The following is a 26,101-nucleotide window of genomic DNA, read 5'->3' as shown; positions in this document are numbered from 1 at the left end:
GCTTATGTATTCTTTTTTTACATTTTTAACTAAAAATTTTTTTTGGTGGTGCCACTCAGCTTTTGGGATTTTAGTTCCCTGACCAGGACCTCAGCAGTGACAGTGCCAAGTCTTAACTACTGAAATGCTAGGGAATTCCTGCACATAGAAGCTTATTTAGAGGGGAGAGATTTGAGTACAGTCCATGGGATCACAAAGAGTCAGGCACGACTGAGCGACTAACACTTACTTACTTACCTACAGGTCAAAAGGATGGTCCAGCAGTGAATATCTTCATGGTAAACAATTACCAACAGCTATGCATCAGGTTACTTTTCTATCCCACTCAACTCAAAGGGTTTATCATTACCCTAGTGATTTGGATTTCTAAGTCTTTTGTCTCTTCCATACTGATGATCCACATTTTTCCAAGGTATATAATCAAACTGTGACATGAGGATGGAAGACAGAGAACAACAGGACAAAAAAGTCTGCATGAGGCAAATCAGGTGGGTAGGAATAAGATGTTGGTAGGTGTCCTGGTCACGTTCCAAAAGGAGCAAGGGGAGGGCTAGTTCCTGAGCCCAACTGAAGCAACTGCAGTCACCTCATTTCCACACAGAAGTTGCCTACAGTCATTTTTAAATCTCTTTGTGGGATTAAGGAGCATCTCAAATATAAAGGAAACTAAACTGATACTAATGTAAGTGATCTATTATACCTGCAAATATTGTTAAAGACAAAAACTGGACTGTGGGATTGAGGTCTAACACAGGAGTTATATTTATCTAGCACCATGCTGTACAACATGGTGGTCACTTGCCACATGTAGCAATTTTTTTTTTTTTAGCAATTTTAAATCAATGCAAATGAAATAAAATGAAAAATTCAGTCCCTCAGTTTCACTAGCCACATTTCAAATGCTCAATAGCCACATGTGGGAAACTGCTACTGTATTGAAGAGCAAAGCTATAGAAGAGTTACATCACCACAGAAAGGTCTATTGGACAGTGCTGATCTAGCAATATCTGCGGTAAAGGGTGTCCTGCTGATACAAAAGGGTGGGCATCAGGACGATCACAACTTAAGTGTAATATTCCTTAAGCCATCCAGTTTCCCTTTTTCGGCTTCTCTACTCACCAATTCTGAACCCCAAATTTACCATCTTTTGGAAGGACATCTATTTGAGAGAAGGTGAAATGGGTTACCTCTGAGTGAATCCAAACATTGGGAAGGTCTTGTTTAAGTGGGTGATAGAAACTGACAAAATATGGAGCTGGCAGAAATATGAGAGGTTACTACACTTTATACTCTGACCTTCTTCCTCACTCTGCCCACCTAGGTCAGATGTCCCTCCTCTGTACACACCTAGACATACCTCGGTCATAAACCTATTTGATTATCTGTTTGTAGAGCGATCTATGCCATTAGCTGTAAACCGGCCAAGAGCAAGGATTTCTCTTAATTCATCTCAGTAACTAACAATGCCTGGCACATAGGAGGTTCTCAAAATTAAGTCTCTCATATAAATAAATTACATGGTATAAGTTAGACTTTTATGGCCTGGTTAGCAGTTCCCTGATAAAGATATGAATAGAAAACAAACAAACTGCATGGTGACCTACAGCAATCTCAAGATAGCCTTTGAGGTTGAGGGTAGGAAGAATGGAAGAGGCAGATTAGAACAATTCCTTATTCACCATCTTTGCCCAACTCAGGTCTTTCCAAATGGAAAACCCAATATTTATGAAATATCTGATACATGCTAATGGTTCACAAAAATGAAATCCTCTTATAAATGCTAGGAACTATTATTTTCCAACTTTACAGATTAGGAATGAACATCAAAAAGGATAAGCAACTTGAACAAACACAAGGCAATGAAAAATAGCGAAGCTAGTTGTAAACTCCAGAACTATCTGACACTTCTGTATAAATGAGAAACGTCACTGAACCCTACGAAAGAGAACTAGCATTAAAAAAAAAGTGTGTGTGTGTGGGAGGGAGTTACTCAATTTTCCTGGGTCTCTCTCATGTATGTATGTTATTAAACTTTTGTTTGATTTTCTCCTGTTTAAAAAATAAAGGTTCATTTAAGAGACATGATCTAATCATGAAAGCACCAAATCTTTTATTTTTCCTATTTGACTTCTCAAAAAGGGTGGCATAGTTAAGAATCTTCTTTGAAGTGGCTTGATAATTGTGTTATTTTCTTCTCTATTCTGAGACTTTTCCATCAGAACATTCACTTTAATCCGACTGCTATTGCATGGCTGGAAAAGTGGATATGCAATAACACTTTCATACTCTTTTATCTCTTTCTTTATGCTTCTTATGCTCTCACACTTCCCATGCATAGGAGGCTGGCTCTGGTCTTTTCTCAAGATTCCTTCCTTGAGTTTTTGCTTTACAAGTTCTCTCCCTCGAATCATGCGTTCCCGGTGATCTTTAATCTGCATCTGTTCTCTCTCGTTTACCTGCTTTCTTCTCTGTGTGTTCTGGATGCCATGCCCTCCCAGCACAATTCTGGGAAATTTTATTTCACTAGAGTGTGGTGGTAATTGTTTAAATGTTTTACTCTTAAACTCTCTGACCCGTCGACCTCGATGTATGTGCCTTTCTATGTGTTTCATTTCTCTCTCAGGGAGCAAATAATACCGTTTTTGTCTCTCTATGCTTTGGGTTGTTTTTCCCTCCAATCTCTTCTTGATTTCACTGCCTTTCTCTTGTTCTTTCACCATTTCCATTATTCTTTTATTATAATAAGACTCCGCTTTGGCAAGCCAGTAGTCAAGGGAAAGCCCTTGCTCCCTACAGAGCATTTCATACTCCTCTTGATATTTTTGAATTATCAGTTGTTTTGCTTCTGATGTATGTACGCCACCTAGATTCTGTCAAGGTGAGGTGCAGAATTTTGTAATATGACCATCTTTTTACTTTGAACATACTTAAACAGGAGCCTATCTCATTACTGACACCAAGAAAGTACCATGGTGGGGGTGGGGGTGGGGGAAGAAAGGACCATGGTCTTTCATTAACTTTGGAGTAACAGGGATTTTACTTCCATCACTCCTAGGTGGGCCTGCAAGCTCTCAAAGTTGGTGTTCTTACCACCAAAATCAATAACTAGTTGGTTCGTTTTTTTTTTAATAGTGTTGGTAGTTTTGAAAATAATACTTTGTTTTGCAAGTAAAGATTTAGCTGGAAAATATTTGCCAGTGTGGACACATTACAGCAAAGTGTCACTTGGGTGGCAGTAGGATTTTAAACCTAACTTTCCTTCTTCTAGTCTTTTCAAATGGTATGATGTTAGGATGATTTATTTACCAATATTTTTTTCTCCAGTGGAGACTGTTGACCTGCAGCAATCCTAGGGTCTTTTGATACTTTAGCCCAGGCCAATCTGTAAGATAAAAGAGCAAAGGTAAAACAGAAGGTGGGAGATGTCAGAACAAATTTGCTCTCATATCAACTGAATCAAAAGAACCCAATTGTTTTGCCTAAGGCCAAAGGTATTTCCCTCAGAAAGAAAACACCTAGGAATAGGTAGGACTACAGCAGGGCCATTTTCTGATGAGAAACCATGACATTCCTATGGTGACAAGTAATGAATACTCTTTTAAAAATAAGGACATATAAATAAGAGCATACAGTCATCCCTCGGTATTTGTGGATCACCCTCCCCACCAATGTCCCTTATTTCCAGGACCTGCTTCCTCCAGATACCAAACTCCATGTGCTAATCCCTTATATAAAATGATATTATATCTGCATATAACCTTGGCACATCCTCCCATATACCTTAAATTATCTCTCAATTACTTATAATACCTACTACAATGTAAATAGTTGTTAATACAATGTAAATACTACGTAACAGTTGCCACTAAGTGGCAAGTTCAAGTTTGGCTTTTGGGAACTTTCCATAATTTTGTTTTCCCTGACTATTTTCCATCCACAGTTGAATCTGTGGATAGGGAAACCTCCGATATAGAGGGCCAACTGTAATCCTGTCATATAAACTTAAACGCATACTTCTCCTGTGGACTCAACATGAACCATTCTGAATCTTGCACCAGGGACTGGGCGTGGGAAGAGACGGGCTCCTTGGTGAAGCGTTGCCCAAGCACGTTTACACCATACTGCTCAGTCCGGCTTCCTCCTTTGTCTTCTGGGATGAGTCTAGACTTCGGTGTTATCAGTTCATTCTCTTTGTGCAGTTTCTTGAGCCGGGCCCTCTCTGCCTCTATCACCACATACAGCATCTCTGCCCTATAATCTTTTGTTCTGAAATTCTGTTCTTATTTGTTCACTCTCTGCTTGCCTGCCTTATTCTGCCAGTCATTCTTCAACCTAAATCCATTGAGACTATTCCCTGTTGATCCAGTAGGGATGAGAATCTGGGGTCACTCTGGATTTATTTATAGGACAGGCTGATGGCAACACAAGTGAAGACTACCAACTTTTTGTGTGTCATCTCTGGTCTAATCTGAGTTTACTGTGAGGTCATATTTAAGCCACTAAGGATGCCTGGCATCTCATCTCTGTGCCTTTATTTATACCATTTATGGTTTACACAGCATGGGCTTTGAAGCCTTACAGGGCTATGCCTGAATCCTAATTCCACCATTTCCCAGGTGTGTGACTCAGGGTAGGTAACTCAGTCTCTCTCTAAATCAGTTTCCTCATCTGTAAAATGGAACTATAAGACAAAAATTTGCCTCTTGGAGTTATAAAGAACAAATGACAATTAAAGATCCTGGCACAATGCTTTATATATGGTAAGTTCTCAATAAACAGCAGTTGTCCATCCTCCTCAGGTCAAGACTTGACCATAAAATCTTCCCAGTCTTCTCTATGTAACAGCAATTTTTGCCTCCCTATAAACATAATATTTTTTACTTCTACAACTCTTTTGAAAATCAATCCTGGTTTCCACTGTGATATCTGTATCCATGTATCACTTTTAACATTTTGATGCTGAAATTCAGACTCATAGAGTAGGAGCTATAACTTTTTTATCTACAAATATAGACATCTATCTATCATATTAGAAAGGATCTGCTAGCGAATATTGGATCTCACTAACCTCTTGGGCATATTCTTACTTGCCTGACTACATATACTTGAGATTTTTAAAAATATGACCACCTTACTTTTATTTCTGTGTACACAGTACCTAGCACAGTACCTAACATTAGAGTCTGTAATCCCATGTTCTCAAAATTAATGATTTGTTAACTGGTGATTATCCTCACCACAGAATATGAGCATCATCCTCTTACATTCTCCATAATACTGAATCTTTTTATTGAAACTTTTTTATAGTTTTTTATAAACTATTTAATTTCTCCATAATACTGAATATTTTTATTGAAACTTTTTTATAGTTTTTTTTATAAACTATTTAATACATAGTTAAAGTCCTATTTAATAAGTAGGACTTTTTAATAAATAGTCCTCCTTGAAGTATACAGGCATATATGTTGTATATGCCTTTCCTGGGCTCTCACATTTTGTCCTGTAAGTGTACTTTCACTGCATTCTAATTATTCATTTGTATTCCTTAAGGTCAGAGACACAGTTTTTAGCTTGACAGCCACAACTTCAGCTCAAAGACTGGCATATGTGCTTAATAAATATGAACGGGAACAGACTGTTGAGCTTTTGTTGGGAAAGAGACATGCCTTATAATGCTTAGTTACTTTACTGCATTAGGACAGTATTCAACTCATTGTGGATATTCACTGAGTTTTGTCAATGCAGCCATGAAATTAAGAGGCTTGCTCCTTGGAAGTTAAGTTATGACCAACCTAAATAGCATAGTAAAAAGCAGAGACATAAGGCTATGGTTTTTCCAGTAGTCATGTATGGATGTGAGAGTTGGACTATAAAGAAAGCTGAGGGCCGAAGAATTGATGCTTTTGAACTGTGGTGTTGGAGAAGACTCTTGAGAGTCCCTTGGACTGCAAGGAGATCCAACCAGTCCATCCTAAAGGAAATCAGTCCTGCGTGTTCATTGGAAGGATTGATGTTGAAGCTGAGACTCCGATATTTTGGCCACCTGATGCGAAGAGCTGACTCATTTGAAAAGACCCTGATGTTGGGAAAGATTGAGGGCAGGAGGAGAAGGGGATGACAGAGGACGAGATGGTTGGATGGCATCACCGACTCAATGGACATGAGTTTGGGTGGACTCCGGGAGTTGGTGATGGACAGGGAGGCCTGGCCTGCTGTGGTTCATGGTGTCGCAGAGAGTTGGACAGGACTGACAGACTGAACTGATACTGAAAGGGAAAGTTGGACCAATCTCAATTTCTATTTTTAAAGGAGACAGACACACAGAGAAGAGAGAATAAAAACTTGCCTACCATCATGGGCTCAGCAGACTTCTCCTTGTAAGACAAATTATTAAGGGGCTTGTCACTTTCTAGTAGCTTTGTCAGAGTTTTAACCTTCTCACTAGTTTGTTTCCATTATTTCAGAGAGTAGAGGATCAAAACCTCTCCAGGAGAGACCACAGCTGGTTCTCTTTCAAACAGGAGAAAATAGTGATGGCTCTGGAACTTTCATACATAAGCAGCTTAGCACAGATATGAGGTTGAGAGGGGGTGGATGGGCTGGGAGAGAACTAGGAAACTCATCTAGAAGCTGTCCCTTTAGGACGACAAGATTCTACACTTTAAATTGTAGGTTCCAGATGAATTAAAACAGCAAGACTTTTAAGACACTTGTCCTCATGTTTTATAAAAGATCAGGGATATGTCAACTCTCCATCTAATGGATGCAATGATGATGTAGAGCTGGTCGGATGGGAGGCCGGGGACAAGGTGGAACGGGGTCCGCAACTGAAAGCAAACTTCGACAGTCTTCGTCACAAGGCTGCTCCCTTGACTAATGCTAACCTCCCTCATCTGACAGGCATCTAAAGAGGAAGGAGTCCCAATCTCTTCTGTTCCACTACCTCCAAAGTCTTGAGCCCCTTCCTAAAGTGTCCTACTTCATCCCTTCCTAGTGACTAGGCATTCCTCCTCCGCCTTCACCGTTTCCACTTCATGCCCCATAAGAGGCCGACTCACCCCTTCGAAAGGCCCAGCTCAGTTCAGTCGCTCAGTCGTGTCCGACTCTTTGCGACTCCATGTATTGCAGCATGCCAGGCCTCCCTGTCCATCACCAACTCCCGGAGCTTGCTCAAACTCACGTCCATCGAGTGGGTGATGCCATCTAACCATCTCATCCTCTGTCCTTCCCTTCTCCTGCCTTCAATCTTTCCCAGCAACAGGGTCTTTTCAAATGAGTCAGTTCTTCGCATCAGATGGCCAAAGTATTGGAGTTTCAGCTTCAGCATCAGTCCTTCCAGTGAATATTCAGGACTGATTTCCTTTAGGCTTAACTGGTTTGATCTCCTTGCAGTTAAGGAACTCTCAAGAGTCTTCTCCAACACCACGGTTCAAAAGCATCAATTCTTCGTCGCCAAGGGCCCAGCACTCGAGCCAGGCGGTGCTCTGCAGAGCGCCCTTGCTTGCATCGCGAGGTCCGAGGAGCGCTAGAACTGTAACTCCCAGAATGTTTCGCTTTTTTTTTTTTTTTTAAACCAACTCAGGAACAGAGGAAATTGTAGTTCCCAGAACTGGGTAATGAGGGGAAAAACAACCAGAGGCTCAGCTTCAATCACCTGTTTTCTTATCCAACGTCACAAAACCAGCCTGAAGGTAGCGCTACAACCTTCCTTCAATGGTTCCTCTCCCTCCGGGGACCAAGTTTGCGATTAATTATGACGTAACAGCCAATCGACAAGCCGAACGACGGGGCTCTCTAGCCCGCCCTGCTCTCGCTACTTCGCTGCCGCGTAGAGCCGGCGTTCTAGCCTGCGGAGTTGGCTTCCCCTTCTCGCCTGTCCCAGGTAAGCAAGCCCCCAAGTCGAAGTACCGGACCCCGGCTTGGAATTCTAGATATGTGGGCTCATTGGTCTTAAAGGCACAGGCATACGTGGGAGAAGGACTCGGGTTCTGTACACTTAGGTCCAGGGACAGAATAGGAATGACCCTTCAGTGGGGAGGGAGCTACTCTCTTTTATTAGCAGTCTCCCCTTCTTCTCAGCCCTCGACCACCCTCCGTCATGGACCTCGCCGGCATCTGCTCCAGCTTTCAGTCGGACTTGGATTTCTGTCCAGATTGCGGCTCGGTCCTGCCTCTGCCCGGGGTTCAGGATGCTGTCGCCTGTACCCGCTGTGGCTTCTCCATCAACGTGCGAGGTAAGGGGCTTGTACTCAGCGACCCCGGCAGAGGGCCCAGCGTGAAAGGGTCAGTGGCTTGAGGACCCTAATATCGGTTGGATTGAAGAGGGGGACCCTGAAGCAGGGAATCAGGCACTTTTAGCCTTGGGTCGAAACCTGAAGGGAAGAATATAAGGCCTCCTGTCCTAACAGAGAGGGAGTTTTGGGTGTCAGCCCTCCTTACTGTCTCCACAACCAGTTCTTACTGCTTGCGCAGACTTTGAAGGGAAGGTTGTGAAGACCTCAGTTGTGTTTAACAAACTGGGGACAGCCATGCCTTTGTCGATGGAGGAAGGACCTGAGTTCCAGGGACCTGTGGTGAGTGAATGACATCGAGGACTGGCCCCATCGAAGGAGGGTGGGAAAGAAATGGAGGGGCGATTGCTCAGATCTGGACAGTTTTGTACCCAATTCCAAGAGGGAAGGGTGTGTGCTATGCTGAGTCGTGTCTGACTCTTTGCGACCCCGTGGGCTGTAGCCTGCCAGGCTCCTCTGTCCATGGAATTTTCCAGGTAAGAATACTGGAGCGGATTGCCATTTCCTCCTCCAGGGGATCTTCCCGAGCCAGGGATGGAACTCGCGTCTCCAGCATTGGCAGATGGATTCTTTACCACTGCGCCACGTGGGAAGTCCTCTAAGAGGGAAGAGGGGTCTATTAAAACATCAGAGTCTGGGGAGTGTGACAGCCCGATGTCTGTGATCGGGAAGAGGACTTATTAATCCCACCAGTTGCTTCTCAGGTTGACAGGCGCTGCTCTCGATGTGGGCACGAGGGAATGGCATACCACACCAGGCAGATGCGATCAGCCGATGAAGGGCAGACTGTCTTCTACACTTGTACCAACTGCAAGTGCGTATCCTTCCCCTCCTCTCTGCCCTTTCTCAGTCTGTTTGCGACCTAAACGAATCCAGTGATTTGCTTTTTGTACTGAATAAACAGTTGTGTTCTTTGGTCCCATCCCTCTTCTGTACAGTTGAAGTCATAGGGAAACTTGTGGTCGTTTTTTATTTTAGAAAATTACACTTTTCTTATCCTTTTTATACTTGGTGAATTAAACCTTTTAAGATATTTAAAAGGAAAGAAAAAAAATACAGAAAGCAAATGTTGCTTGATGACCTGGGTGTTACTGTTGCATCTTCCACTGTACTTACTCAAGGTAGTTTTATTTCGGTGAGAATTAGTCATGGGTGATTTGAAGAACATGATTCTCTGAATAGTTTTGAGAACTCCCCTTTGTCTTTGGTGTTCTGTGGTTTCACTAAAGTATATCTGGATGTGGCTTTCTTTTGTTTATCATGTTTAGGATTTGTTGGGCTTTCTGAAAGTAAAGATTGATTTTTTTTTTTCTTTTCCATCAACCTTGGAAAATTATCTGCCATATCTCATTGAATATTGCCTTTACCTATGTTCTCGCATTCTGGAGTTCTAATTAATTAGTTGCTTATTAGACTTTACCCACTACTCCATTTCTCTCACCCTTTCGTAATTTTGCATCTATTTTCTCTTTATATTGCTTCTAGGTAAATTCTTCTGGTCTTTCTTTCACTTCACTAATTCTGTCTTCAGTTTGTGTCAGTTATTGTTACTTAAAAACATTTTTTTTTTTTTGAGTTCTGCTTATTTTTCAAGTCTCCTCAGCCGTTTTTAATAATTCATGATTCTTTAATCCTAAATTATTTTTAATTCTTACATATATTTAAATATATTAAGCATGATATTTATATTCTGTGTCTCCTAATTCTCATACCCACAGTTTTTGTGGGTCTGATGCTGCCATTATTCCTGCAGACTTTCTCATGGTGCTTTTTTTGTTTTATAATTTTTGAACATAAGCTCAGATTTTTAAGAATTTGGACTATGGAATTCTTTGAGGCCTGGAGTGAAAACTATATTCTTAGCATATGGGTTTCCTCTTCAGGTGCCTTGAAGCACTACCAAGTTGGAATGACTTTAAATGAATTCTCAGCTTCATGTGTTTTGTAGCAAATAGGTAGTATGGATTTGGGCTGCAAATCCAATGTAAGGCCAGGTTTTGATTAGAAATTCTAGAGGGAATTTTTTTTTTTTTTTCTCTCTCTCTACCTAGTGAGACAGTCAAATTCCTCTTCTGCAGAGTTGGATTTTTTTTCTTGTTCACTTTTATACACAGGTGTAGCCCTTTGGAGGTTTCAAACTTACTCAGAGTATCTCCTCTCAGACATTGTAGGCTTGTCGCCGGTTCACTCATGTGGCTCTCAAAACAGCAAGGGCACCAGTGTACCAGGGGCTTCAGTTTGAATGTACCTGTCTAGGTTCCTGGTTTTATATACTTTCACTCAGTGTGAAGAGTGCCTTTACTTTCTTGCCTTCTCATCAATGGATTAAAAATATTTATAGTTAGAAATGCCTTTGGGGAGTATTTCTCAGTCAGGCTGAGAAATTGTTTAATTTAATTTAAACAACTAAGAAAATTAAAATTTTTTAACTTTTTTTTTTTAATGACCAGAAGTTTTTCATTTTTATGAGGTCTAGTTTATCCTTTTTTCTTTTATGGCTAGTGTTCTTTGTTTTCCTAAGAAATCTTGACATAATTCATAATTTGCAAGACACAGTTTTAATCCCAGCACGTTTAATTGTCTTGAATTTGTGTAGGGTTGTTTAGGGGAGCTAGTCCTCTATGGTCATAAATGAAAGTCCTTCCTTGATTATTTCTTTCATCTTACACTGCTAGTACCTCTTCCTTTGAACAAATATAACAAGTCTTTTCTTTCTCTATAGGTTCCAAGAGAAGGAAGATTCTTGATTTTTTTTCTAAGCGACTCAACAATCCTTTTCTTACTTGGAAGCTGGAGGATATTGGGTTCTTAGCTCCTTTGTCCATCTCCCTATTACAGTGTTCTGTTCGCAGAGGAAAAGCAGATCGTCATGTGTGGATTACCATTGTCCCCAGAGTACTCCTACCCTCATTGAGTTTCCTTATTAAAGTTATATTTTTCTATAAAAGCCAGACGTATGTATGTTATTTATAATCTGTCTTGTTCGAAAAGAAATTTATATTAGCTTAGAGATATATTCATTCTCTCAACAAATGTATCAGTGACAAAAAGGGAATATAAATTAGTACAGCAGAAAGAAAAAGGAGGCAGGGGAATAAAAAACAAGGATAAAAAAATGGAGCCAGGAATGAGGCTAATAACATAAAAAGGCAATTATACGTATTCCTTCATTATCTAAATCTTATTTGGTTCCTGAGTTTAGGGAAACAAAAAGTGGGAGTTTGGATACTGAGCTTCAACAGAAAACTCTGGATCAGATTAATTTGATATGTAAGTTTGGACAATAAAATCTATACTCAAAGACAAAGGTGGACATTCTGGAAATTTTTTTATTGCTCTTGAGATAATATTATATATACACACACACACACACACACACATATTTTTTACACTGTAACAGATTCATATATAGAAAAGTAGGAAAAAAAATCAACAGGAATCCCAATCCACAATGATTTTTTATTTTAATGGGCTTTAAACTCTACATGCTGAGTCATAGCTTACTTTTTTCAGTTTGAGCCAAAAACTTTAAAGGCAAACAAATACTTAGTCCAGGCACAATCAGCATATTCAAATTTCAGCCTGGGAATTAGTATTCCTGCATTCTTTGGTTTAAGTAGTGACTAGAAGATGAACTCCGGGAGTTGGTGATGGACAGGGAGGCCTGGCATGCTGCGATTCATGGGGTCACAAAGAGTCGGACACGACTGAGCGACTGAACTGGACTGAGAAGATGACAGACATGATTTATCTTACAGTTGTGTGGCCCTTTATATTTTGGGAGCTCTCATGAGTTTGAGCAAGCTCCAGGAGTTGAGCAACTGAATGGAACTGAACTGAACTGATACACTATCCATGGCAACTTAGACAGATGGGCAACTTAGTTTCTTCCACTGTGTGTCTGAACATTTCTGGTAATTGACTTTAGTGCCCCACTCCTGAAATATAATAAAATCTGTTCATGTCCTGTCCTACTTTAAGCCTTTTACGGACTGGATAATCTCCAAGTTTCTTGCAAACTTTACAGGGCCTCATAACCACGTCTACCTGTCAGTCATCATCTGGAACTCTCCTTCAGTTCAGTTCAGTAGCTCAGTTGTGTCCGACTCTTTGCGACCCCATGAATTGCAGCACACCAGGCCTCCTTGTCCATCACCAACTCCCGGAGTTCACTCAAACTCACGTCCATCGACCCGGTGATGCCATCCAGCCATCTCATCCTCTGTCCCCTTCTCCTGCCCCCAATCCCCCCCAGCATCAGAGTCTTTTCCAATGAGTCAACTCTTCGAATGAGGTGGCCAAAGTATTGGAGTTTCAGCTTCAGCATCAGTCCTTCCAATGAACACCCAGGACTGATCTCCTTTAGAATGGACTGGTTGGATCTCCTTGCAGTCCAAGGGACTCTCAAGAGTCTTCTCCAACACCACAGTTCAAAAGCATCAATTCTTCAGCGCTCAGCTTTTCTTCACAGTCCAATTCTCACATCCATCCATGACTACTGGAAAAACCATAGCCTTGACTAGATGGACCTTTGTTGGCAAAGTAATGTCTCTGCTTTTGAATATGCTATCTAGGTTGGTCATAACTTTCCTTCCAAGGAATAAGTGTCTTTTAATTTCATGGCTTGCAATCACCATCTGCAGTGATTTTGGAGCCCAAAAAATTAGTCTTGACACTGTTTCCACTGTTTCCCCATCTATTTTCCATGATCTTGGTTTTCTGAATGTTGAGCTTTAAGCCAACTTTTTCACTCTCCTCTTTCACTTTCATCAAGAGGCTCTTTAGTTCCTCTTTGCTTTCTGCCATAACGGTGGTGTCATCTGCATATCTGAGGTTGTTGATATTTCTCCCAGCAATCTTGATTGCAGCTTGTGCTTCTTCTAGCTCAGAGTTTCTCATGATGTACTCTGCAAATACAGGAATGCATTTTCTTCAGTACACACAAGTACTTTATATGCTGCTTTCTTTACCTAAAAAACTCATTCGTCTGCTTGCCTGTTCTTTACCACTCTTTTGCTCCTTGAGAAACATACACTTATTTTTATCATACAAACTGGCTTATATTGTAATTTATGAGCTTCCAGATGTTCAAGCTGGGTTTAGAAAAAGCAGAGAAACCAGAGATCAAAGAGCCAACATCCACTGGATCATCAAAAAAGCAATAGAGTTCCAGAAAAAAACATCTGCTTTATTGGCTATCCCAAAGCCTTTGACTGTGTGGATCACAACAAACTGTGGAAAATTCTTAAAGAGATGGGAATACCAGACCACCTGACCTGCCTCCTGACAAATCTGTATGCAAGTTAAGAAGCAATAGTTAGAACTGGACATGGAACAACAGACTGGTTCCAAATCAGGAAAGGAGTATGTCAAGCCTGTATATTGTCACTCTGCTTAAAACTTATATGCAGAGTACATCATGAGAAATACTGGACTGGATGAAGCACAAGCTGGAATCAAGATTGCTAGCAGAAATATAAAAAACCTCAGATATGCAGATGACACCACCCTTAAGGCAGAAAGTGAAGAGGAACTAAAGAGCTTCTTGATGAAAATGAGAGTGAAAAATTTGGCTTAAAACTCAACATTCAGAAAACTAAGATCATGGCATGTGGTTCCATCACTTCATGGCAAATAGATAGGGAAACAGTGACAGACTATTTTGGGGGGCTCCAAAATCACTGCAGATGGTGACTGTGGCCATGAAATTAAAAGACACTTGCTCCTTAGAAGAAAAGTTATGACCAACCTCGACAGCTTATTAAAAAGCAGAGACATTACTTTGTCAACAAAGGTCCATCTAGTCAAAGCTATGGCTTTTCCAGTAGTCATGTATGGATGTGAGAGTTGGACTGTGAAGAAAGCTGAGCGCTGAAGAATTGATGCTTTTGAACTGTGGTGTTGGAGAAGACTCTTGAGAGTCTGTTGGACTGCAAGGAGATCCAACCAGTCCATCCTAAATGAAATCAGTCCTGAATATTCATTGGAAGGACTGATGCTGAAGCTGAAACTCCAATACTTTGGCCACCTCATGCGAAGAACTGACTCATTTAAAAAGACCTGACGCTGGGAAAGATTGAAGGCAAGAGGAGAAGGGGATGACAGAGGATGAGATGGTTGCATGGCATCACCGCCTCGATGGACATGAGTCTGAGTAAGCTCTGGGAGTTGGTGGTAAACAGAGAAGCCTGGTGTGCTGCAATTCATGGGATCGCAAACAGTTGGACTCAACTGAGTGGCTAAACTGAACTGATGACCATTTCTGTGTTTAATCTTTCCCATCTCCACCCCAGACCAAGTGTAGGCAGTATGTGACTAAACTCAGTTTCACAGATGAGTCTTACATCTATGTTAATATTCTAATGTCTTATATTTTTGTTAGTATTTTTTCCGGTCTTCCCCATTTGTTGTTGTAGACTTGGAGCTAAAACGCAGACTCGAGAGTGTTTCATGCGCCAGTGACAGGAAATAATCCATATTGAAGGTGCATTAAGTGCCCTGCTCCAACCCCTACGGGCACAGAGGGAGGATTAAAATTCTTAATCAAGTGTGTTTCCAGCTGCTCCCAGGTCCCGACTGCCTAATTCCCAGATAAAACAATAAGGAAACGAAGTTAGGCTGTGGTAGGATCATTACTATTGCCCCTTATTTTTTCCCGCCCCGCTCCCCCCCCCCCCCCCCACACACACACACACAAGGAATGGCAATGAAATGGACTCAGCTACGGGACGTCTGAACCGGGTGCGGTACCCAGTCTTCAGGAACAGGCCCAGCTCTAACCTCCACCGCGGATTCCTGCTCAATCTCTGCTTTGCAAGACCATGCAGTCATTGCTCGCCCCGCCTCCTGCTCCCGTACAAAAGTGATGCCTCTTCCGCCAAAGTTGAGTCGCCTCCTTGCGGCGCCTGCGCACTGTCACATTACGGCGGAACTAATCCGGCGACCCAGCGCTTTGACGCATTTAGTACCAGGAAGGGAAAAGGGGGACCACAGAACGCGTCACACCCGGAAGTAGGGAGCCGGAAGTGGGGTTGGACAGGTTATCCCCAGGGGTGGGGCAGCGGAGGCCCAGGAGGAGGGGGAAAAAAGAAGGTGGAGGATCCTGGCTGCTAATCTGAATCGATACCGATTCTCTTAGACCTCAGAGACACAGAAAAGACAGAAGGGTGCCTCATCCCCTTTCCTCCGCTTCTCTCTCTCCTCAGCCTTAGCCATGGCGGAGGCAGGGGCCGGGCTGAGTGAGACCGTCACTGAGACAACGGTTACCGTGACAACGGAGCCCGTGAGAAAGGCTGGGGGCGGTGCTGTTTAGGGGTCTGAGAGATACCGGGAGGGAAGGGATAAGGCTTTGGAGAGTTGCTGGATGGGCTGGGCCTGGGGATATGGGAGGAAGTGGGTTTGGGAGAATCGCAGAGTATTAGGGATTTTTTGGTGTGTCAGAGTTGGTGCAGAAGGCTGGTCAAGTGACATGCAATAGAGTTAAGATGTAGGTGATACTGCTTGGGATGGTGGTGTCTGTAAGTATTGAAAGACCGGGAACTTGGCGATTAATGAGCAAGGGATGTACTGGGGGAAATGAAGGGTTGTGTGAGAAAGCATGGTTGGAAGCTCGCTGTAGGGAAACTTGACACTAAGCATGCTTATCAATAAATATTTCTTGAAGAGATTATAGCAAACGGAAGCAGAGGGAATGAGGGAACAAGAAAAGGGAGATGATGGGAGTATTTTGAAAAATCAGAGATGTAGAGAAAAACAGCGTTTTTGCAAAAACATTGCTTTCAATAGGAGATGTTCCTGTCGGGCTTAATAACCCTTTGATTAAGGGAGTTTAGAGTAATAGTTACTAGAGATGCCAGGATGCTGGAGAATAGGTGGATAACAGATTGGGAGGGCTGGGCTTGAGGATGAGAGATGTGAGAACAGAGTCATTTCTTTAATGGGAAAAAGAATAGGCGTTCTGGGAAAAGAAAGGGAGATCAAAGTTTAGGCATTGGTGACTGAAAAAATAATTTTCATGTATTAATACCACCAAAGATGATTTGGGGAGGAAGATGGAGGAACAGCGAGGATTATATTTTCCTTTGAAGATTTGCTGGGACTTTCCCTAGGTTAGGAATTGTATCTTCTCTGTATACTAGTGGTTACTAAGAATACTAAGAACAGAATTCCTCAAGGGACTCCTTGAGGTCAAAAACCTGTTCTATCTCCTCCCAGCATCAGCTCCTCTGTAGCTGTGTTTGTGATCCTAATTGAACTGGGAAAGGGAAGAAAGGAGGCCCCAGGGAGGACGCAGGAAGAGTTAGTAGGAGGGGACTAGCTAGGTATGCCTATCCTTCTTAACCTTCCAGGAGAACCGGAGCCTAACCATCAAACTTCGGAAACGGAAGCCAGAGAAAAAGGTGGAATGGACGAGTGACACTGTGGACAATGAACACATGGGCCGCCGCTCATCAAAATGTGAGTAATTGTTGCCCCACAGTAACGCTGGAGTCCTGGCTCCCCTCAGCATATCTTTTGCCTTCAGGCATTCACTGGCCTTCCCAAAGCCCCCAGATGCTCACAGTCCTGTGGCTGCCTTGGTGGTTCTCTGTTATCAGGGAGAGGAGGTTAAAGTTAGAGGGAAAGAGGTAGGGAGGGGCTTCAATTTCCATGTGCAAGGCCTAAAGTCAAAGGTATCTGAGGTGGGAGAAGAGGAGCTTTGGATTCCCGGCTGGAAAGGCAAGGTGGGTAGGTGACAGAGTCCCAGAGTGTAGGCCTGGGGAAGCTGGATCTGGAAGGTAGAAGGAGAAAATGGTGGGAAGTAGGAATTTTGACTGAGATCCAGTGGGAATGGAACTGACACTACATCTGAACTCTTCCTCCTTTTTCACTGGGCTCCTCCATCCAAATCCAGGCTGCTGTATTTATGAGAAACCTCGGGCCTTTGGCGAGAGCTCCACAGAGAGTGATGACGAGGAAGAGGAGGGCTGTGGTCACACACACTGTGTGCGGGGCCACCGCAAAGGACGGCGTCATGCAACCCCGGGACCAAGCCCCACCAGCCCTCCCCAGCCTCCTGACCCCTCCCAGCCCCCTCCAGGGCCAATGCAGCACTAAATTCCTCGCTCCCCCACCATTCCTGTGTCTGTCTGGCCCTGAATGTATTCATGTGGCTACTCGGGGACTAAACCCACGATTTGATCCCTTCTCCAGCCCCCTCCTCCCCTCTCCTCTGCCTGACAGAGGGAAGAGGGAGAGGAAGGTGGACAGAGATCCTGGAATTCTGACTTGCTGCTATTCCAGAACCTAGGCTTCTGGGTTCCCCCAGCCCTCATTTCTCCTTACAATACCCAGCCTCCTCTCTCCAGGGATCCAGGCATCTTGATCCCAATCTTTTTCCTTTGTTCTCACTGCCAAACTGCCTGTCCTGGGATCCAGTTATCTTGGCCCCTTGCACTCTCTACTTGAGTTCCAAACAGCTAAATTGGGTTTCCAGCAGCCCCAGCTTTCACTGCCAGGGTCCTAGTCAGATTCCAGGCAATCTTGCTCCAGCTATGCTTGTTAATCCTGGCTTAGAGCTCTTCCACTTATGTATTTATGTCATCCTAACTCTTAGTCGTTGCCTGTGGGATGTGAGGTCTTCTGTGAGACCTCAGGGCTCCTAGCCCTTTCCCTTCTCTCCTGCCCACTTCCCCCAAGCCCTTAAGAGGAGTTAGGAGAGAGGGAGGTCTTTGTCCTTCTCACCTTTAATGAGAAATGGAAAAAAGAAATGGGCATGTCCTCTCTCCTCACCGTTCTCATGTGACTAGGGTTTCTGACAAAACTGGCTCCAAGACTAGTCACTTAGAGCCCACTATCTCCTCAGCCTTTGGTCTTCCAACTTAGGAGACAGATCCGACCCAGGGGCCTGGGTCCCTGGGAGAGGATGGAAAAGGGAGGGAGCCAAGAGATGCAATCTCACCCCTTCCTTCCAAGGCCTTGATGTCTCTCCCAGCCCAGATATCCAGCCCTCCCAGCCCTCCCCACCCCTTACTGGGATCTGGATATCATTTTCCAGGCCTTTTGCAGTGCACAGTTGCAGAGATCAGTCAAATCCATACCACCACTGAGATCTCATTTATTGCCACAGATGCACAAAATAAATAACCCAACATCACAAAATGTGTTAAATATGGACCCATTTATACATATGGGGAAAGAAGTGAGGCTGTATATACAAGGGCAAATTTGGGGTGTCTGGGCCATGCCCAGGTTGAGAAAAGGAGAGGTAGCACCATTGGTTCTGTGTTATGAGTATGTGCCATGCTCATATGGAGCTGGCTGTGGGGCTGGTGGGGAGTGGGTTGTTGGTTAAGAAGATTCTTAACAGGAAATGGCTGTAAGCATGGAAGGTAGTCAGGGTGGAATAGAACTGTCCTGCCCCCCATCTCCCAAAAAAAGAGAGCCCTAAGGCCCAGGCCAGAGTTAAGCCTCTTGTCTTAGGGGAGGAAGGTCTCCTTTGTCTTGAAGAGAAACCTTAGAGTGGAGAAGGCAGGGAAGCCCAAACCTCAGAGCTGTGGAGAGGGCACCGTGCTCTTCTTTGCCAGGAGGAGGGGCAGGGGTGGGAGGTAAATATTTGACCAGCTGGCCCTCTATGTATTAAAAATGGGCCATTTACCAGTACTGGTGGGGCAGGACCTGTTCCCCAATCAAGCCTGGGAAATATAGAAGGGGAGGGATCCCTGGGGGAAGTACTGAGATAGCCGAGGGGGAGGAGCATCCCAAGATGGGGGAAGGAGGTTCAGGAACTCTGCTTTGGGCATGGATGTGGAAACGAGGCCAGTTGAGGTCCTATTTGGAGAATATGGAGGGAGGTCCGGGGTGCTTCTCAATACACTTGCCCAGTGGGCACGGGCAGGATCCCTGGAATGAGTACGGATGACCGTGCTCATTTGGGCCAGGCCAGAACGGGGGCTGTGGGCTAGCTTCTCAGCCTTCCGCGGGCACGATGCGGAGCTGGGCGCGGGCGTCGCGGGTGCACAGCAGCGGGAACACGCGCTCCCCGAGGGGACCGGGCGTCTGGAAGGCGAAAAGCAAGTCGAGGGAGCGGCCGTCGTAGAAGGCCACGCGGCCCCGCTCCCAGTCCAAGTCCACGCGGATGCGCCGCGGCGGGGGCCTGGCGCCGCCCAGCGGGGTGGGCTCTGGGGCGGTGAGCGCCCACAGCCGGCCGCCGCGGCCCTCCACGGCCCACACGGCCCCCGCGGGGCACAGCCCTACTCGGCCCTTGCGTCGCACCGACTCCCCGGCCGCGCCCAGGGCGTAGAGGCTCTCCCCGTCGACCTCATCCTCCCCGGAAGAGTCTCCGCGGGAGGCGGCGTCCGCGGTCTCCACCTCCCAGCAGTGGCGGCCAGCCCCAAAGCCTTGCGCGCCCAGCACCGCTGGAAGCTGATCGAAGCGCGCCGGGCCATCGGGGGGCGCCGGTGTCCCCGGTGGGGCCAGTCGGACGCTGCGGCGGTCCTCAGAGACGAGCAGGCGGCGGTGTGCGGTGCCAGGATCCAAGGTCAGGTCGGCTGGAGAGAGGAAGGCACGAGGAAGACCATGTGAGAGGGCTTTCCCAGGCGGAGACGGGGTCGGACGCAAGAGGCTCACAACAGCGCTCTACAAAGGCGGCTGTAGGACCACCGAGGGTGAAGGCGAATGAAGAGTAGGCCTGGGCGAGACCCCGCCAGCGCTGATGGGCCACTTCCTTCTGGAGAGTTGGGCCTGGAGAAGGACCCTGCCGGCCCAGGGCAGGGGCATAGCGCAGAGGTTCAAGGAGGGGTTGTCTGGGTTGTGGACTTGGAGAGAGTGAAGCTGGACTGACTTCTTGGGAGCCAGGAGGACCGATATGTCAATCTGCAGCATCTGGGGCAGGGCGTGGGAGCTGGGTCCACAGGATGGGAAAGGTGGAGCTCAAGAGGAGGACTGATACCAGAAACCAGCACCCCAAGTGAGGGGGTGGGCAGAGAGAGGAATCCGAAGTATCCTGATAAACCAGCCCACCACCCACAGGAATAGGTGGGAGTAGACAGGCCTAGTTCTACAGGGAGGGTGGGGCGGAGGAGAGAGAAGGCGGTGATAGCCAAGGGACCAGAAAGAATTAGTCCTTGACCTTGTGTGTTTGGGGTGCTTTAAAGAAAGATTTCTGGACTAGGGGTACTAGAAGCCATCTGGGATGGTGGGTGTCCATCAGGGTGGAGCACCTTCTCTAGGCAGTTTAAAGAGGGGCAGAGGACAGCCGTGGGAGTGATGGAAGGAACTCCCCAGAAGCTGCAGAGAAGGCCCAGAGCCCCAGGGGCAAGGAGACACGCGAGTTCCAGGACACTTCTGGAAGGGAGTGATGAGAAGTGGTGGCAGCAGAGATTGGACTTCCAGGGGTCTGTTGTGTGAGTGTATGAACAGGAAAGGGGAGAATGGCTGGAACACGAGGGTTAAGTCTTGACCTTGTTATGGGTTAAATCGTGTTCTTTCACCCCCCCCCCAAAATATGAAGTCCCCCCAAGACCTCAGAATTTGACTGTATTTGGAAAGAGAATCTTTATAAAGGTAATCAAGTTAAAATGAGGTCATTAGGGTGGACCCTAATCCAATATAACCCATGTCCTTATAAAAAGGGAAGTTTGGACCCAAAAAGTGTGTATAGAGGGAAGTGTGTCTAGAGGAAAGACACAGGGAGAATGCCATCCACAGGCCAAGGAACACCTGAGGCTACCAGAAGCTAAGAGAGAAGTCCTGGAACAGATTCTCCCTTTCAGTGATCAGAAAGAACCAATGCTGTTGATACCTGACTTCTATTTCTAGAATCATGAGACACTAAATTTCTGTTAAGCCACTTAGTGTGAGATGCTTGGTTATGGCAGCCCTAGGAAATTAACAGAGACATCAAAAAGGACTGGATCATATTTGAGAAAAGGGAACAAACTGAAAAGTTTCTCATTTAGTTCCCTCTCTTCTGCCCTCCTTACCCGTCAGTCTGTGAAGCATGTTTTTGACCACTGGGTAATCTTCAGGGAGCTCATCCTCTGAGTTAGATGCCTTGGGTGTTGGGGCATCAAACCTGGAGGGATGAGGGAGAAGAGTCAAGAAATTGGTAGACACCCTCTGCCCTCTGATGCCTGCACCCCTCCCCCACTCACATCTCTGGGGCAGAAAAGGGTGAGGCCAACCCAGGAAACCTGTCTGGGAGTGGGGATGAAGCTGTGGTTCCCGTGACAGGTGATGGATGTGGCCGCTGGTAGTGGAAAGGAAGAAACAGTAAAAATGGAACTCACCTTCTCCATGTCATCTTCATATCCTGGAGTGGACAGAAAAAAACATGGGTGTGAGCTCTGGGCTTCATCCTGAGGGGAGCTCCCCACCCTCAGGTGGCTGGGTCTGTTCTGGTGAGGGCCCTCTCCGCATCTCAAAGTGATCTCCCATCTTTAGCCCCGTGTGCTCCTTATTCCTCTCACTCTCCCCTTCTCCTTGCATGACCTTTCCTTCCTGTCCATCACCACGTTCTCATCCCCCTAACTCCACCCCCCACCATACGCCTCCCTCGCCCCAGAGCCACTCAGTTCCCCTTCCCTAGTGTCATCCCGGCCTTTTTCTGCCCCCAGAGTCCTCACCTTTCCCTGCTTCCTCCCCACCTCCCTTCTCTGTGTCAATGCCCCTATGCTCATCCTCGTTCCTGAGGGTCTATCCCAGATAAACATCCAGCTTTATCCATCACAGAGACCAAACACATACCTAGAGTCCTTAGGCTAAGAGTTCGTTAACTGAAGTCTTATAATAAAACCGCTTCCCCTCTTGCCATAAAAGCCCAGTGGCGTTTATTGGGCCTTTTGTTCTGTGTCTCTCTACCCTGACCATGGAGGCAGCTGGACTTGGATGTGTCCCAGAAGGCCCCGCCGACCTGCAGGGCACCCTGGGAGCCGGTAGAGGGCGTGGGATGCTCCCTCTCCAAATTCTAGGATTCCTTCTTTCCACGTCTCTGTCCAGTGGAGAAGACTGGGGCAGACCAGAGGGATGGTGAAGGGGAGAGAGGAAAGACAACTTGTCTAGTTATGCCAATTACACAGAGACTAATTAGGTATATGTAGACTTCAAAGGGTGGAAACAAGACTCTAGACCGGCTCGGCGGCTGGCGAGAAGCCAGAAGGGAATCCGGGGCGCCTGGGGGTCGATCAAGGGAACGGGGATGGTTGACCGCCAAGGAGTCAGAGGCCCAGGAGGGACGCGGGAGAGTGGGAGGGTGGGCGATCAGGGTGGGAAGTGGAGAGGAGCCAGGGGTCCCCAGGTTGTTCTCCCAGACCTTGCCTCCACCCGTGTCCTCCTCTGCCTGGGGCCCTGGGAGGGGCTGAGAACAACAATAACAAGCAACACAGCAAGGTCTAGACCGGAGCGCGGGGACCTACCCCAGGACGCTGCAGGAAAGTTTGGACCTGCCTCTCTTCTTCCCTCCTTTTGACAGCCCCCCTCCATCTCTCCCCTCCCGCTTTTTCTCCGCCCTCCCTCCTGCTCCTCCTCCCCTGGGCGAGTTTCGATCTCCCTCACTAACCTCCCAGGCCCCCAGATCGCTCCCGCCCCCTTCTGCTTCCTCCCCTTTCCTCCCCGCCGGGCCTCCTCCTCACTGGCGCCCAGTGGCGTCTTTCCCAGCTTCCCAGTTCGCGCGCTCTTCGCAGGGCCTCGGGGGTCTCCCCGAGTTCTGTCTAGTGCCCCAGCCCCTTCTCTGCCTCCCTAACCCCTTCCCTCCAGCCCCTCTAACAGGAGCCAGGCATCCGTCCAGCCCCCTTGGCTCTGGGCACAGCGTCAACTCCTTCCCGCCGTGCGTCCCGGCACCTCTCAGTTGACAGCCGCCGCCCCCTCGTCCTCAGCTGGACTCTTTCCAACTCCTTTTGCCTAAACTTCCAGAAGGGCCCCGGGTCGGGAGTTGCTGTTCTCCCCAGCCGATCGCCCCTTCCGCGGACAGCTGCGGACTCGCGAAGCGCACCCCGCCTCACCTCTCCCTGCGGGTCCAGGCAGCCCATGGTAGGGATGCGCCCGCCTCGGCGTTTCCCCGCGCGGGCTCCGGGCTCGGCCAGCTTCTCCCGCAGCCCGCGGCTGATGCGCACCTCCACCGCCAGCCGCACGTTAGACCTCAGGCTGCGGCGGGGGCACGGTAGGCCGCAGCACGGACAGGCGGTGGGGGGCGTCTCGGGGCCGGTCGCCGGCGGGGTCCCCCAGCGGCGGGCCAGGCACGCGCGGCAGAAGCTGTGCTCACACGCCAGGAGCACCGGGTCCTCGAAGGGGCCCCCGCACAGCGGGCACGTCGCCAGCTGCTCCAGACGCTCCACCAGCCCCGGTCCCAGAAGCTCGGACGCCTCCATGGGGAGCCAGCGCCCGGGCGCCGTCCCCTCCGCGACCACCGCGACCGCCTTCGGGTGCGCAGATGGCGGTGCGCCTCGGCTGCTGGCTGCGTCTCTGCCCCGCTCTCCGCCTCCCGCATTAACTTTCTGAGGCTTTCCTGGGATCGCCTCCGTCTTCAACCAGTCTGTCTCCGCCAATCTCCCCACCACGTCAGGCTTTATAGGGAGGGAGGAGGCCCCTGCGGGAGGTAAACATCAGGCCTTGCGTAACACCCCATCTGGTTCTCCCGCTTCCCGGTAAGGTTCGGGGGGGGGGGAGGGTGGAAGGGACACCTAGGTCTCGACCCGAGCAGGTGGTCGCTAGGAGGCGCTCTGGGGGCAAGGTAGCAAAGTAGCAAGATGTGGGGTGCGTAGCCCTTGACACCACCACCCCAACCTCCCTCAAGAGCCGGGATATCGTCTTCCCCTTGGCCTGCACTGTGCAGGTGGGCAGGATGCCCAGGCTTGCTTTTGGTATGTGTGCCCACATCGCCAGGGTATGAGTCATTCCAGGTGGCTGGCACACCTACATCTGGGGGGCTGGGGGCACTGAAGACAGATCTGGTTTGTGTGGCTTTGGCAGGCCTCTGAGCGCTGGCGAGTGGCTGTCATTCCAGGCGCCTCTCTCCATCTGCCTGCCTTACCTATTAAGGGCTTAAGGACATCGAAGCTTTGGGGTAAGGGGTGGGAAGCAGGCGCCCACATTCCTGACTCAAGGAGTCCGGGTCCGGTTCTCTCCGTTCTACCTCTGGCTGGCTCCCAGGCCTCTGTTGTTTCTTCCTCTATCTCTCTTTCTACTTGTTTCTGTCTCTTTTCCCTGTGTATGTTTTTATTTCCACTTTTCTCTCCTCTCCTTCTTTGGTGTGTACCCAAAGGTTATCTATTTTCACTCTTTTGGTCAACTGAGGCCCAGACAGCTGGCATTGTCAAGGTCACACAGGTGATGACCCAAAGTGAAGCCATACCCAGATCTTCTGATTTATGGCCTTGCTGTGACCCCACCCTGCCCCTCTTTAATTTCAGATCCCTAGAGTCAGTTCAGTTCAGTCACTCAGTTGTGTCCAACTCTTTGTGACCCCATGAGTTGCAGCACGCTAGACCTCCCTGTCCATCACCAACTGCCGGAGTTCACTCAAACTCATGTCCATCGAATTGGTGATGCCATCCAGCCATCTTATCCTCTGTCGTCCCCTTTTCCTCCTGCCCCCAATCCCTCCCAGCATCAGAGTCTTTTCCAATGAGTCAACTCTTTGCATGGAACTTCCTTCTACATTTTTTTAAAACGTATTTATTTATTTTTGACTGCGCTGGGTCTGCGTTACTGCACACAGTCCATCTCTAGCTCCAGTGAGCAGGCTTCTCATTGCAGTGCCTTCTTTTGTTGTGGGGCCCAGGCTCTAGGCGCACGGGCTTCAGTGGTTGTGGCCTCTGGCCTCTAGAGCACAGTCTCAGTAGTTGTGGCACAGGAGGCTTAGTTGTCCCGTGGCATGTGGAATCTTCCAAGACCAGGGATTGAACCTATGTCCCCTGCATTGACAGATGAATTCTTAATCACTGGACCACCAGGAAAGTCTTCTCTTCTACGTTCTGATTTTTTCCTTTTTTTTTTTTTTTTTTGGATTTTTCCTCATGCCCTGTTCATTACCTCCATCTCTGTCTCTCTCCTCCTCCACCCTCCTGTTCTCTCCCCCTTATCTTAGTTCCTCTGCCTCTCTCATGCTAGGCCTTTCTGTCTGGGTACTCCTGGGGGGTTGTGAATAAGTAAATATTCAGATGTCTAAAACTGCAATCACACACTGTTGCACAAACATGCATGCGCATCCAACAATGTCTAAATGCCCCCAAATGCACAGCCCTAATAGTCAGATACCCTCATACAGTGCAAAACCACACATATGCCACAAATGGTCTCATACACACTTTATCACTGGGATGGACACCCGGATTATTTAGGAACAGATAGACATACTGGAAGAAAACATGCAAAGACACTCTGTCATTAAGTTTTATTGTCAACAAGAACAACAATACAAAAACAGTAAGTCTTTATGGAGCAGAAGCAGGTTATTAGGCAACCCCTCCAGGCATCCTTCTCCCCCTTTACTTATCACGGAGACACTCAAACATGACACTCTGATAAACAAAGTACACAAATGAACACACATACACTCATCTTGAAACAAATCTCCCAGCTCCCCTCTCATAAAATGCACAGCTATGCAATCAAATGGCTACAGATATAACCAAAATCTATGTTGTGAAATGGACTTCCATGTTATGATAGGAAGAATAACGATCCCCCCAGAGATGCCCATGTTCTAATTCCTGTGAACATGTTACCTGTGGTGTGGAACCTGTGAACATGTTACCTTACATGGCAGAGGGGAATTAAGCTTGCAGATGGAATTAAGGTTGCTAATCAGTTGAGTTTTAAGTCATAAAATTATT

General features: G+C 46.9%; 4 protein-coding genes and 1 long non-coding RNA gene across 13 annotated transcripts; 2 read left to right on the top strand and 3 right to left on the bottom strand.

The window, feature by feature from the left end:
• Positions 1 to 2,087: 2,087 nt before the first annotated feature.
• Positions 2,088 to 4,433, bottom strand: LOC147347181 (putative uncharacterized protein ZNRD1-AS1). The gene is made up of 3 exons (XM_086369692.1): positions 4,015 to 4,433; positions 3,307 to 3,382; positions 2,088 to 2,870 (listed from the first exon to the last, which is right to left on the bottom strand). The coding sequence occupies exons 1-3, from the start codon at positions 4,242 to 4,244 to the stop codon at positions 2,091 to 2,093; spliced, it is 1,086 nt and encodes a 361-aa protein (XP_086225818.1). The 5' UTR covers positions 4,245 to 4,433; the 3' UTR covers positions 2,088 to 2,090.
• Positions 4,434 to 7,786: 3,353 nt separating this feature from the next.
• On the top strand, positions 7,787 to 11,238 carry POLR1H (RNA polymerase I subunit H). 4 transcript variants are annotated; one of them, XR_015152196.1, is made up of 5 exons: positions 7,787 to 7,882; positions 8,080 to 8,234; positions 8,473 to 8,573; positions 8,806 to 9,105; positions 11,014 to 11,238. XR_015152196.1 is itself a non-coding variant. In XM_086369690.1 (5 exons), the coding sequence occupies exons 2-5, from the start codon at positions 8,099 to 8,101 to the stop codon at positions 11,036 to 11,038; spliced, it is 372 nt and encodes a 123-aa protein (XP_086225816.1). In that variant the 5' UTR covers positions 7,787 to 7,882; positions 8,080 to 8,098; the 3' UTR covers positions 11,039 to 11,238. The 4 variants fall into 4 exon arrangements, 2 of the variants coding, with proteins under 2 accessions (XP_086225816.1, XP_086225815.1); XR_015152195.1 differs by having other exon boundaries at positions 8,455 to 8,573; XM_086369690.1 differs by having other exon boundaries at positions 8,996 to 9,105.
• Positions 11,239 to 11,602: 364 nt separating this feature from the next.
• On the bottom strand, positions 11,603 to 15,202 carry LOC147347179 (uncharacterized). Of its 2 annotated transcripts, none has more exons than XR_015152197.1 (2): positions 15,072 to 15,202; positions 11,603 to 13,198 (listed from the first exon to the last, which is right to left on the bottom strand). It is a non-coding gene; the product is annotated as an uncharacterized LOC147347179 (long non-coding RNA). The 2 variants fall into 2 exon arrangements; XR_015152198.1 differs by having other exon boundaries at positions 11,731 to 13,198; positions 15,017 to 15,146.
• On the top strand, positions 14,986 to 18,431 carry PPP1R11 (protein phosphatase 1 regulatory inhibitor subunit 11). 4 transcript variants are annotated; one of them, XM_086369683.1, is made up of 3 exons: positions 14,986 to 15,302; positions 16,640 to 16,748; positions 17,185 to 18,431. In XM_086369683.1, the coding sequence occupies exons 1-3, from the start codon at positions 15,003 to 15,005 to the stop codon at positions 17,385 to 17,387; spliced, it is 612 nt and encodes a 203-aa protein (XP_086225809.1). In that variant the 5' UTR covers positions 14,986 to 15,002; the 3' UTR covers positions 17,388 to 18,431. The 4 variants fall into 4 exon arrangements, with proteins under 4 accessions (XP_086225809.1, XP_086225810.1, XP_086225811.1 ...); XM_086369684.1 differs by having other exon boundaries at positions 15,299 to 15,573; XM_086369685.1 differs by having other exon boundaries at positions 15,299 to 15,808.
• RNF39 (ring finger protein 39) lies at positions 18,368 to 23,807 on the bottom strand. Of its 2 annotated transcripts, none has more exons than XM_086369659.1 (4): positions 23,270 to 23,807; positions 21,560 to 21,582; positions 21,254 to 21,345; positions 18,368 to 19,819 (listed from the first exon to the last, which is right to left on the bottom strand). In XM_086369659.1, exons 1-4 carry the CDS (start codon positions 23,633 to 23,635, stop codon positions 19,239 to 19,241), a joined length of 1,062 nt encoding a protein of 353 aa, XP_086225785.1. In that variant the 5' UTR covers positions 23,636 to 23,807; the 3' UTR covers positions 18,368 to 19,238. The 2 variants fall into 2 exon arrangements, with proteins under 2 accessions (XP_086225785.1, XP_086225786.1); XM_086369660.1 differs by lacking the exon at positions 23,270 to 23,807 and adding an exon at positions 22,017 to 22,119.
• Between the last annotated feature and the right edge of the window lie 2,294 nt (positions 23,808 to 26,101).

The sequence above is a fragment of the Bos grunniens genome, chromosome 23, assembly GCF_055505025.1.
Source record: "Bos grunniens cultivar Pamir isolate PY7600 chromosome 23, Bosgru_T2T1.0, whole genome shotgun sequence".
Lineage (NCBI taxonomy): Eukaryota > Metazoa > Chordata > Mammalia > Artiodactyla > Bovidae > Bos > Bos grunniens.
Note: the sequence above shows the minus strand (reverse complement) of the source record. Positions and strands in the feature narration are given on the sequence as shown.

Coding starts and splice junctions, on each gene's coding strand:
- LOC147347181 (XM_086369692.1), bottom strand. CDS start 4,244: ATGCTGTATGTGGTGATAGAGGCAGAGAGGGCCCGGCTCAAGAAACTG. Junction 3,383..4,014: donor ATGTTGAGTCCACAGGAGAA/GTATGCGTTTAA, acceptor TTTATCTTACAG/ATTGGCCTGGGCTAAAGTAT. Junction 2,871..3,306: donor CACTGGAGAAAAAAATATTG/GTAAATAAATCA, acceptor TCACCTTGACAG/AATCTAGGTGGCGTACATAC.
- POLR1H (XM_086369689.1), top strand. CDS start 8,099: ATGGACCTCGCCGGCATCTGCTCCAGCTTTCAGTCGGACTTGGATTTC. Junction 8,235..8,454: donor CTTCTCCATCAACGTGCGAG/GTAAGGGGCTTG, acceptor CTCCACAACCAG/TTCTTACTGCTTGCGCAGAC. Junction 8,574..8,995: donor CTGAGTTCCAGGGACCTGTG/GTGAGTGAATGA, acceptor GTTGCTTCTCAG/GTTGACAGGCGCTGCTCTCG.
- PPP1R11 (XM_086369683.1), top strand. CDS start 15,003: ATGGACTCAGCTACGGGACGTCTGAACCGGGTGCGGTACCCAGTCTTC. Junction 15,303..16,639: donor AGAACGCGTCACACCCGGAA/GTAGGGAGCCGG, acceptor TTAACCTTCCAG/GAGAACCGGAGCCTAACCAT. Junction 16,749..17,184: donor GGGCCGCCGCTCATCAAAAT/GTGAGTAATTGT, acceptor ATCCAAATCCAG/GCTGCTGTATTTATGAGAAA.
- RNF39 (XM_086369659.1), bottom strand. CDS start 23,635: ATGGAGGCGTCCGAGCTTCTGGGACCGGGGCTGGTGGAGCGTCTGGAG. Junction 21,583..23,269: donor GCCTGGACCCGCAGGGAGAG/GTGAGGCGGGGT, acceptor TGTCCACTCCAG/GATATGAAGATGACATGGAG. Junction 21,346..21,559: donor ATGAAGATGACATGGAGAAG/GTGAGTTCCATT, acceptor TCATCCCTCCAG/GTTTGATGCCCCAACACCCA.